This window comes from Sphaerodactylus townsendi, linkage group LG01 (assembly GCF_021028975.2).
Source record: "Sphaerodactylus townsendi isolate TG3544 linkage group LG01, MPM_Stown_v2.3, whole genome shotgun sequence".
NCBI classification, from domain to species: domain Eukaryota; kingdom Metazoa; phylum Chordata; class Lepidosauria; order Squamata; family Sphaerodactylidae; genus Sphaerodactylus; species Sphaerodactylus townsendi.
Window position 1 is genome coordinate 115,677,291 of NC_059425.1, and position 11,171 is coordinate 115,688,461.

The 11,171-nt window shown below is 40.2% G+C and overlaps 1 protein-coding gene across 4 annotated transcripts in view; it reads left to right on the forward strand.

Annotated features, from left to right (window-relative positions):
* The window catches only part of TBC1D32 (TBC1 domain family member 32), an 88,474-nt gene extending 78,525 nt beyond the window's left edge, over positions 1–9,949 (forward strand). For all 4 annotated transcript variants that reach the window (XM_048492069.1, XM_048492058.1, XM_048492041.1 and 1 more), the window contains 2 exons: positions 2,797–2,985; positions 9,259–9,949. In XM_048492069.1, coding sequence (XP_048348026.1) covers positions 2,797–2,985; positions 9,259–9,378 — 309 coding nt within the window. In that variant the 3' untranslated portion in view covers positions 9,379–9,949. The remainder of the gene's footprint in view (positions 1–2,796; positions 2,986–9,258) is intronic.
* The last annotated feature ends 1,222 nt before the right edge of the window (positions 9,950–11,171 follow it).

An 11,171-nucleotide genomic window follows, 5' to 3' on the forward strand; every position in this document is an offset into this window, starting at 1 on the left:
AGAATGCCTTCATTGATGTTTAACAGACACTTTTCTCCTTCCTCACAAGAGGATGTCTTTGAGATTCCCCTGCTTCCTTCCAATCAAGGCCAGTATTTTATGTTCATGCATTATTCCTCCTGTCAGCAGCAGGGTTATACTCTCACCCTTGTCAGATCTCCTGTGCATGCTGTTTGGGGATGTATATGCCCCCATTCTCTCATTTGGATATGTCTCTTCCCAGAGTCCCTTCTCATCTTCCTGCTAAGTCATCCATCAAACAGTCTTGTTGTCAATTCACCGCATCTCCATCAGGATCCAGACAGTAGTCTTCCTTTTGATTCCGATGTTGAAACTGATGACACCTCCAAGCTTTCTCCAGTGTCAGTGATTTTGTTTCTGTCTCTTCAACAGACATTGTTAAGCTCTATACCAAGCAATTGATTCGAATGGTGAAGCCCTGGGCATTTCAGAGTGTCTGTGCTAAGTCGTATCATCATCCACACTCCCAATTCCCATCCCGATCCATTCCCCAACAACAAGGGAGTCATTCTCAACAGAGGCAGGAGACAGGGTCAGTCCCCAGGGGCACACTATACAGACGAAAGCAAGTGGCATGACTACATGTGTCACAATACAGATTTCTTAACAGGTTGCTGTCGTCCCATGACCGGTGGTTCATGAACACCCAAGACCACTGGGTCCTTTCAATAATAAAGTTTGGCTATCATTTGCACTTTAAATCTCTCCCTCCTTCTCCACCTTCTCCACCTTCTCTTTTCAAGTGCTCTTTACCCCTGCTTGCAGCTGAGATTTTGATGCTGCTCCAGAAAGGTGTCATTAATCAGTTCACTCCACCCTTTTCTGAAAAGGAACGTTCTTCCAGATATTTTATTGTTGATAAGAAGGATGGTGGGAAGAGATCTATCCTGGATTTCAGACATCTTAATTAGTATTTGAACACACCAAAAGGATGATTTCCCTTTCAAACACCCCCCCCCCCTTTATTGTCTGGGGACATTTGCTGTGTGGTCCTAGACCTCAAGGATTCCTTGTAGCTGTAGTTGCCTTCTTAATGTCAAAAGGTGGTGCCGTTTATCCTTACCTACATGATTGGCTGCTTGCCTCTTCTTTCTACCAGTTGATCTGGCTTTCACCTTCCAAACTTTAACTATCCTGTGTTTGGTAGTCAACTCAGAAAAGGCCCATTTAGACCCTGTGCAGACCATAGAGTTTATTGGGGCAGTTTTGGTTGCCATTTCACAAAAAAGTATATTTACTGCTTCCATGGTTCAAGACCATTCAGTCATTAGTCACTTTTTTCTCTACTGATTGTAGAAGGCCATATGCATACAAAAGCTACTGAGATTCATGACTTCCACTTCTCTAGCTCCCCATGTCAGGTTGACTAGGAGATGTTTAAAAAACTGGTTCCTTAGGAAATTTAAGCCTTCACAACATTTGTAAGGTGGCAACCTGGTTGGATCCATCCACATTTCTCTGGCATTACTCCATTGATATGGACTCCAGGAGAGATTCAGCTGTTGGACAGCATTGTTACAGTCATTGTTTCGTTGAGAAGCCCACACCACCTCCATAGTAAGGGGAGGTGTCCTGCTTTCTTATGCTGAGCTGCAATGAAGATATGATGAAAACAAAGTTTCACTTACCTGTAACTGTTGTTCATCAAATGTCTTTTGTGCAGGCATGCATTTGTCCATGCTTTTCCTGCTGTGGGCTGTTATTTGCCTTCTTGTTTTTCTTCTATGGCATCGAAGGGAGAACTGAAGGAGGAGTGGTGTCCCCACCATAGTCACATGACTGTTTGGGAGTGAAATCTGCCCACTTTCTACTCTGGATGGGAGTAGGGTAGCACTCCAAGTGCTCTGAAGCTTTGAGAAGCCTTCTGGTCAGTTTTCCATGGGCGGCCTGCGCCTGCACAGTCCCATTCTTGCCTGCTGAGAAGACAATAGATGAATAACAGTTACAGTAAGTTTAACTTTGGCATGTTCTCCACGGGCTGGTGAAGCAGCTGCACACTGGCATACATGATGCTGGTGGAGCCCCGGGATCGTTCGCATGCTTCCATGCGGGCAGCTCTGGAGCAGCCACAGCCCACCGAGGCACCTCCGTTTTGTTTTTAAACTTACCTTTCCCTCACCTGCACAGCTCTGCAGGGATGAGGGGACACCCCTCCATGCCCATGGCAATGCCTTGGGGGTTAGAGGCCAGGAGGCATGTCCCTTCATCCCCACGGAACTGTATGGGGAGAGAAGGTAAGTTGAAAAACAAAATGGAGGCTCCGGTAAGTGCTACCTCCCACCAAGTGCCATTTGCACAGCACCAGGTGCAAAATGGAGTTTGTGAAAAAACTCACTCACCGAGTGAGTTTCACAAACAATGTTTCCCTGCCGGGTGGCGGGGGAACGAAGCATGGCGCTGTCTCGTTGCAGAGGCGGCAGCCATGCAAACTGTGTATTTTTGTGCAGTGTATTTTTGACCCGTGTGGAACAGGGCTTGTTTTACTCTATCAAGCACATGTGTCTATAGCAGAGGGGAAACACTGTTATGCAGCTGTGAGAGAAATAACATAACTCAGAGTGAATCCAACATGAGCTACCTAAATACAGCCTGGAATTGGTAGTTTCACTAAATGGGATTTGTCTAAGCTGAGACTGTTCTGTTCCTTTTTTTGTTGCTAGTGATGACAGCTGATAGAATAAATGAGACTTTGAAAAATCATCAGAAATCAATTATGTTGTGAAGGATATTTGAGAATAATTCATTAATAGGTTATATTTTGGAACTTTTTTCTAGATTTGCCAGCAGTGGCTAATGCAGTGCTTCTGGAATTATATGGACTGGAATGATATCTGCCATTACATTGCCATTTGCATTTTCCTTGGCTCCGACTATCAGATATATATGTGCATATCTGTGTTCAAGCATCTACAGCAAGAAATCCTTCAGCATACACAGAACCAGGATCTCCAAATTTTTCTGAAAGTAATTTCTAAAAATTCTATCTTTCATTTTCAATAATAGAATAAAGCTAAGTGTTGAAATCAGTGCTCTGGGAAGATCAGTAGCAAATATTTTTAAAATTTATAATGCTACTAAGAAAATCAAGCTAAAAATGAACATCTGTGTTCTTTGCAAATGGTAATGAAACTATTTTCCTCTGGAGAAAAAAGTGCATTGGTAATATAAAGTAGTTTCTTACTAATTTTATTCCATTGGGAACTCAGGATAGATCCTGAAGCCTCTTCTGATTATGCAGTTATTGCTAAGTACCAAATCTTGATGGAGATTCAATAAGATGCCATGTTGCTGAATTTCAATGACATCTGGCTGACCACTACTGCAAACAAAAAATTGAAAAATGTGGATATTATATTTGATTCAATGATACATGTGTTTTATTTTAAATGATAAATGGGATGCAGCTTCAGGAAAACACAAAGAATAACACCCTTCCCTCCTGTATGAGATCTTCCCTAGCAGTGCAGGAACTTGCAGAAGGGAAAGGAATTTCTGCTTCCTCTGTGTTTCTGATGGCTTCCACACTTCATGTCACTTTGTTCCCAGAGGACCCCCTCCCTCGACCCTGTATAATGCCTATTGTTCATACTTCTTATCCTTACAATAATCTGGTAAAGTATATCAGTATGACCATAGTTGCAGATGCAGCCCTGAGATAGTGGCTAACCTGAAGCAATGACTTGATGATAAACACAAAATTCAAAGTTAGTGGGGGTAGAATTTTTGAGCCACAACTTAGTATTTTAGTTACTTCGCTATACCAGCTCAAAGAAGAAAAATCAGGACAGAATTTCATTACTGAGACTGTTGCTAGACTGGAAGATATTTCTAATTCAGTACTGAATATTTGGTAAACGAAGAGAGAGGCTATATCTTTGTCAGGTGATCAGACTGTTCTTCCTAATTCCCATTGTTCCTATTGTTGTAAGATTGATATTTTATTTTGTTTGTTTGTTTGCATTATTTATTTAATTTGTATGTTGCTCTTCCCCTTAGGGGCTCAGGGTAGTTTCCAAGATATAGCCTTAACCTTTAAGAAGAATGTGCACACTGAAATTCCAAGCTGGCTTTCTGTATCTGAAGAAAGGGGTGGCTTGGAGCATTCTGAATATTAAACTTGATAAGGAATGTTTGACACCCATAACTTTAGAGTCAAGGATTATTTTTATATAAACTACTGGCTTGGAAAATATTTAAAAGAAAGAAATATCAGATTAATAATTGAAGCATGAGATTAACTGCTGTCTGTCCATAACAGCCATTTTGTATAATGTGTGTCACCAAGTATACTATTAATTTAAAATACTTGACATTAATTTTAAAACAGTATGACAGACCTATAATCCTCATTATATAGTAGGTGACAACGGACAAGAGCTATGCTTCCTCCTAATAAAATGAATGTTAACATCTGATGACAGGACATCAAAATTAAGTGGATCTTAAGACACACAGGCCAACTTATAGGTCAAAAATGATAAAACTCTCATTAAAATTGCAGTGAACAAATTTAAATGGAACAGTAGGACTGATTTTATTATACAAAAGAGGAAAATAAATGTTTGTGAGGAAAAAGGAAGTTTTTAATTGATGTCCTCTGTCAAAGTATTTTAGATTAATAACCAGACTTCAACTGTCAGAGCTAAGAAATATATTCCATAACACTCTACTTGAGTTAAATTGAGATCGTGAGAGTTGAAATTCTTGCTCTGTTGGGGGTATTAAAAACCAAGAAGTCTCTGGGTCCTGATGGCATACCCCAAGGGACTAAGTGAGATTGTTAATCTGCTAACCAGAATGTAGCTTGTCAGTAGAATCTGCAACAGATTTCTGTCACTGTACTAGAAGAGTGGAGAACAACAAATGTTACAGCAGTTTTTTTAAAACAGGGCCAGAGGGAAATTAGGAAATTACAGGCCAGTTAGCTAATGTCTGTCCCCAATAAATTAGTGGAACCTAGAATCAAAGTAGAATCATTAGGCTCATAGGGGGACAAAGCTAGTTGAGGAAAAATCAGCATGGCTTCTGCAATGAGAAGTCCTGTCTCACCAACTTTTGGAGTTTGAGAAAGTCAATAAGCAAGTAGATAATGGTGACCCAGTAGATATTATATACTTGGACATTTAAAAGGCTTTTGACAAAGTACTTCACTGAAGACTACTGGGTAACCTTTGCAGTCATGGAATAAGGGGCTAGTCCTCGTATGGATTTAAATTTGGTTAAATGACAGGAAGTAAAGACTAAGAATAGACAGTTCTCTCCGTGAGGTTGCCCAAAGAGCAGTATTTAATTTGTTCAGAAATGAAGTAGGAGGTGAGTAGTATAGTGGCTAAGTTTGCAGATAACACAAAATTATTCATTATGATAAAAACTGAGGCTGACTGTAAAGACCATCTCCACAAATTGAATGAGTAGGGAACAATATGGCAAATGAAGTTCAGTTCAGGTAAGTACAAGGCAATGCATATTGGAACAAAAAAAAAATCCCAGGTTTGAGTACATGCTAATGGAGTGTGAACTTGCTGAGACAGAGAGAGGGAAAGACCTTAGATATTTCAATGAAAATATCAACCCAGTGTGCTGAAGATGCTGGGGATTATAAGGGATTGCAAATAAGACAGCCAGTATTATAGTACCTTGTGCAGCTCAGTGCTGTGGCCTCATGTGTTGTGCAGTTCTGCTCACTGTATGTCTAAAAGGGTATTTCAGAGCTGGGGAAAGTACAGGGCAACCAAGATGATTAAGGGGCTGTAGCACTTTTTCCTATGCGGAAAGGCTCCTATGAGGAAAGAGTCTGGGATTTTTCAGTTCAGAAAAAAAGCGACTAAAGGAGGGGGGATAAATTATAGAAATCCATAAAATTATGCATGGGGTAGAGAGAGCAGACCAAGAGAATTGTATCCCCCTCTCCCAAAATACTAGAACTCAGGAGCATTCAATGAAGTTGATGGGTAATAGATTCAGAACATACAGAAAAGTATATATCTTTTTTCTGATGAAGTGATTAAAATGTGGTATTTGTTGCCAGAGGATGTAATGATTGCCACTGGCATAGATGGTTTCAAAAGGTGTTTAAAGATTCATGGTTGGCAGGTCTATCAGTGGTGATTAAAGAAAATCTCCACATTCGGAGACAATAAACCACTGAATACCAGTGTGCTGGAGTCAACATCAGGGGAAGGCCTCAGCCTTTATACCTTGCTATTGACCATCTAGAATAACTGATGGGCCAACTGTGTGACACAACAAGCTGCACTTGATGGACCGCTTGTTTGATCCAGCAGAGCTTGTTTGTATGTTCCCATTCCTGTTGAATTTCCTCTGGAGTAAATTGCAGCCTCATAATGAAAAGTGTTGAGTTGAAACTAGTGGTAATTTTCCACCACCAGGTAACTTTCATCAACTTGCCACTTTGACTACGAACTCCCAGTTCACACTTTTACGTAGTTCCTGTTGCCTCCCCCCCCCCCCCGACATTAACCAAAAAGCATTTCTGAAAGGTCAATGGACTGCTCTGGGGGGTGGAAAGTAAGAAATTTCCATTTCATTGACAGAAGTGCCTTCAAACAGTGGAAAATTACTGCCAGGTCCAGTTCCTTAATTGAAAGATGTGCTATGCCTGAATAATATATCATTAAAACAGTAATATATCATTAAAACAGAAATGTTTTAAAGTTAAAGGCCTTACAGTGCAATCCGGGGGTGGGGGTGGGAATCAGCCTCTGGATTCAGCGCAGGTTTCTGCTGGTGTAAATGCTATCTTTGGAGCACTTACACCTCTGGAGGGGCAAATCCTCTGGTGCCCACCTGCTGCAGTGCCTCACAGTGCCCCACTACAATGCCTGGCCTCACACTGGAGCTTGCATGCTGCTACAGCTATGCCAGCATTTAGGGGGCATTCTGGAGGGCAGGGACAACCTTAGTCGGCCCCCAGACCTCTCTGGGCCCCTGTACACTGGTAGATATATGCCACGATTTTCGCAGCATATCTCTGTTCTCCCCTATGGGGTAGTTGAATGTTTTGGGATTTTAATTTTTTCCCAGGCTTCCTATGCTACAGGAAAGCCCTGTGGAGTGGGCGGAGTGGCATTTAAGTAGTGCCATCCATGTCTGCCTCAGTTCTGGATTGCGCTGGTAGTCATGCATGGCCATTTGTAGCTCCAGATGTGTATGTGCATGCCCTTCTTCATTAGCATTAGCCAATTTAATGAAGTCAATTCTAAAACAGCTGTTCATCTGGATTGTTTTGATGCATGGTGTGACAGACCCCCATATCTCCTTAACTCTTCAGGCAGGGAAATGACTCACTGACCTGGCTTATCAGATTTCCCCACCTTTACCCTTCATGGACTGAGACACTTCAGAAATCTAACATGTATAATTCTTGCACTTTTATCTTCCATTCTTCTATTGGTGGTATGTTAGCTGATTTCCATTTCTGTGCCAATATTATTCAATCCACTTTCAGTGCACTTTACAGCTGTACGGACTAGCAAAATCCAATTGCAAACAATTGTGAAAGTGGCTTGAAAGTGCATTGTTCTGCATGTGCGGAAGGGGCCTTTGTGTATAATTGTTTTCACCACAGCTCACACACTGACATTAGTAGAACCAGTCACCCAATTTGACTGTACTACTCCCCTCAGAGATGTTATGCTTTAAAACTCAGTTCAGGCACAGTAGCTCTTAACACCAGGAACTCTAAAGACCAAAAGCCTCTAAGATTGTTCTGTCATGGAGTTAACCTCCTCTCCCTCTGCATCATCTAGCCATCAGTCCAATCAGAGTGCAGGATGCCACAACCAATCAGGTGGCTTTTCCTGTTCCTAAGCCTTTATGCCTCACTTTGAAAGTAAACAATATTTTCCTTTAGACTGACCTGCACTTTTAACAACACACATTTCTTTGCAGTCCATCACACATGGATTCTTGCTTCTCCATATAGATCTCTCTTTTCTGTATCATGACAATTAAATGCCATTCACTCAAATAAATGGAAGATTAACTGGTCATTACGCTTTATAAAATACAAATCTCAAATAGTTAAATAATGACTGATGACATTGAAATCTAATATCCTGAATCTAAGAGCTAGGCTTCCTTTTACTTTATCTCTTCTTGCTATCCCCTGCATGGGGATCGCTGCCATCTTCCCAGGAAGAACAAACTGGATTACAACTCCAAATTAATAAACATACAAAAGAGGTCTATTATTTAGTGGGGTAACTGTGGTCCCTGTTGTTCTAACACAATGTATGTTTTCATAGCTTCATATGCAGTACAATAATTCACAATAATCCAATAATTGTCAGATTTCATTAGGTAATTAGCATACAAACTTAACATCAAAATGGCCAGTAAGCAGTTTTGTACATATCTTTCTCATCAAAGCTGTAAAGCTTTCCCATCTTTTTGGCATTTTATACAGGCCACCTAGAGCTCAAAGTAGTTCAATAGGCAACTGGACAAGTCCAATTCTTATCAACTAGATAAATGTATATTTGGAACAATATTTGGTTTTTCTTTTGCAAAAAAATTTGCAACCGATTCTATACCCAAAAGGTGTGGAGTTGTACTCTTACTTCAGTTTCATCCATCCTGTTTTTTTGGTACTTCTCAAACTCAGAATAAACCTGGGGACACCCTTCTGCAAAATAAAACAAAATTCAAGTCTTAACTGCACCAACAGTGGAAGGAATTCAAACACGTAGGGTTTTTTGTTTTAGCCTGGCAGAATAATATAGGTGAAACTTGTCTGCTATATGTAATAAAAATTACAAACTATCGGTCAAAACAGCTACCACTAATCTTTACTTAACATGAAGGATCATTTTATTCAAAACAAAATATTTTGTGACATGCAAGAGATACAATGAAACATCAAGACTGCAAAAAAGTTGTTTTCAACTTCCACTGACAAATTGTCACTTACTTTATATTCATTTAAGGCTTTCCAGTGATGTATATTAATAGACCTAAGAAACATATTCATTCTGAAATACTCATTCTGTTACCAAATGTATAATTGGAAAAAGGTGTCTAGAAATAAGTGTGCCAAGTTTCTCACTTTTCTTGCAATGTGCAGTGTTCTGTTTCCATTGTAACATGACAGACTAAGGGCCAGTGGGGGACAAAATGAAATGAGTTGCCTTTGGGAAAAGCTAGAAAATATTAGTTTGATGGTGTGAAATCATTTTTTCCCTCAGTTAATAATCATTCTCTTTGTGCAATGTACAGGAAGAAGCACTTCATGGATTTCAAGTGAGTGATTACTTCAGATACATGGAACGTTTGGCTTTAACGTACAGACCAGTACTACTAAGAGACATGAAGAACATTAGAGTGCAAAGCACATAGATCAAGCAAATGAGTATCTCATTTCACATTTTAGTTATGTTCTTAAGGAGTCACTGATCGTTTATTTTATATACCTCTCTGTAAAAATGCATTCATTGTAAATGTCCATGCTGCCAAATCAATAATGAGGGTCTTCAGCATACAGCTTTCACAAGATGACATCCTCTAAATTGGATCATCTGAAAATAAAGTGTTTTTTTTTCTAGCTGGGCACCATAGCCTTGTTTATACTCTGCTTCTGAACCTGCCCTTGAATTACTTAAAGGTCCTGCTTACGTTTTCTGGGAGAAATTTCCATATTATTCCATTCTGCGTACCTCCAGTTCCTACCTAAAACCTTTCAATCACTTACAGGTTTGACAGTAAAAACAGTAATCTGAATAATCCTATAAATAACTCAGCCATTGTTAATAGTGATGAATAAAGGCAGAGCTTCTTTCTCGCATACATCTAGACTAACCTTGCAAGGTCAGAGAATAGTTTGTTGTATATATTCAGTTCCTCCTCCTTGAAGCACAGCAGGTCTCCCTTTCTGTTACAGAAACTTTAAATAAAGTTGCTTTTACCAATGCTTTCCTTCTCCCTGAAATTCCTCATATTGTTGAAATGAATAAATTGAAACCATTGTTAATAAATTGTGAAGATATGATGTATTGATGATGGATTAAAAATCTAGGAAGTGGTCTTGGTCTACAAATTCAAAAGCAAAAATTTTATTATGACCTACCAAATCTCACTAGTCAATGTGCAAGCTTTCAGGTTCTTCGGAAGTCTTTAACAAAGTGGTAACAGCAAATGCTTCCACACTTCTTATATGATACATTTTATTAAACAAAACAAACCAACTGAAACACTTCTTCATGCAACGTGTGATTGGTGTTTGGAATATGCTGCCACAGGAGGTGGTGATGGCCACTAACCTGGATAGCTTTAAAAAGGGCTTGGACAGATTTATGGAGGAGAATTCGATCTCTGGCTACCAAGCTTGATCCTCCTTGATCTCAGATTGCAAATGTCTTAGCAGACCAGGTGCTCAGGAGCAGCAGCAGCAGAAGGCCATTGCTTTCACATCCTGCATGTGAGCTTCAAAAGGCACCTGGTGGGCCACTGCGAGTAGCAGAGTGCTGGACTAGATGGACTCTGGTCTGATCCAGCAGGCTAGTTCTTATGTTCTTATGTTCCTGTGTTATGCTAAAAATGAAAGCAAATCTACTGTATGGCTCTTAGTATGTGGCATGGCTGCACTGCACCTGTGCCATCTCCACTGCAGCTATCCCTTGTTTGCACTGCCTCCTTCTAGCTGTGAAGACAGACATATGACATTTATAACGGCAGTTCCGAGTGAAACTGAAGAGGTGAAAGGAGCCACAATTCGAGTTACCAAACTAAAGGTGAGGCCTGGATTTTCCCCACAGTTACAATTGATCTCCAGTTTACAGAGATCAGTTGCCCTGGAGAAAATGGCAGCTTGGGAGAGCAGACCATACAGCTTCATAGCTCCACTGAGTGCCCACTCCAGGCAATACCCTAAATCCTTCAGGTATTTTCCACAATGGAGTTGGCAACCATAGGCCCTGTGGGTTTTTCAAGAATTTAGCACTTCAGAGTGATGACTGGATGCCCAACATAGCCTCTTATCCTTTCCTATAAGTAAAGCTTATGTAGAACAAGCAATTATGCATTATTCGCATAATGATTCAGGTTACAAAATCTGGAACATGGTATAGGGGTAGAACACTGTTTTGTTTTGTTTTTTGGTATGAATTCACACAAAAAGGAAGGTTATAGAACAA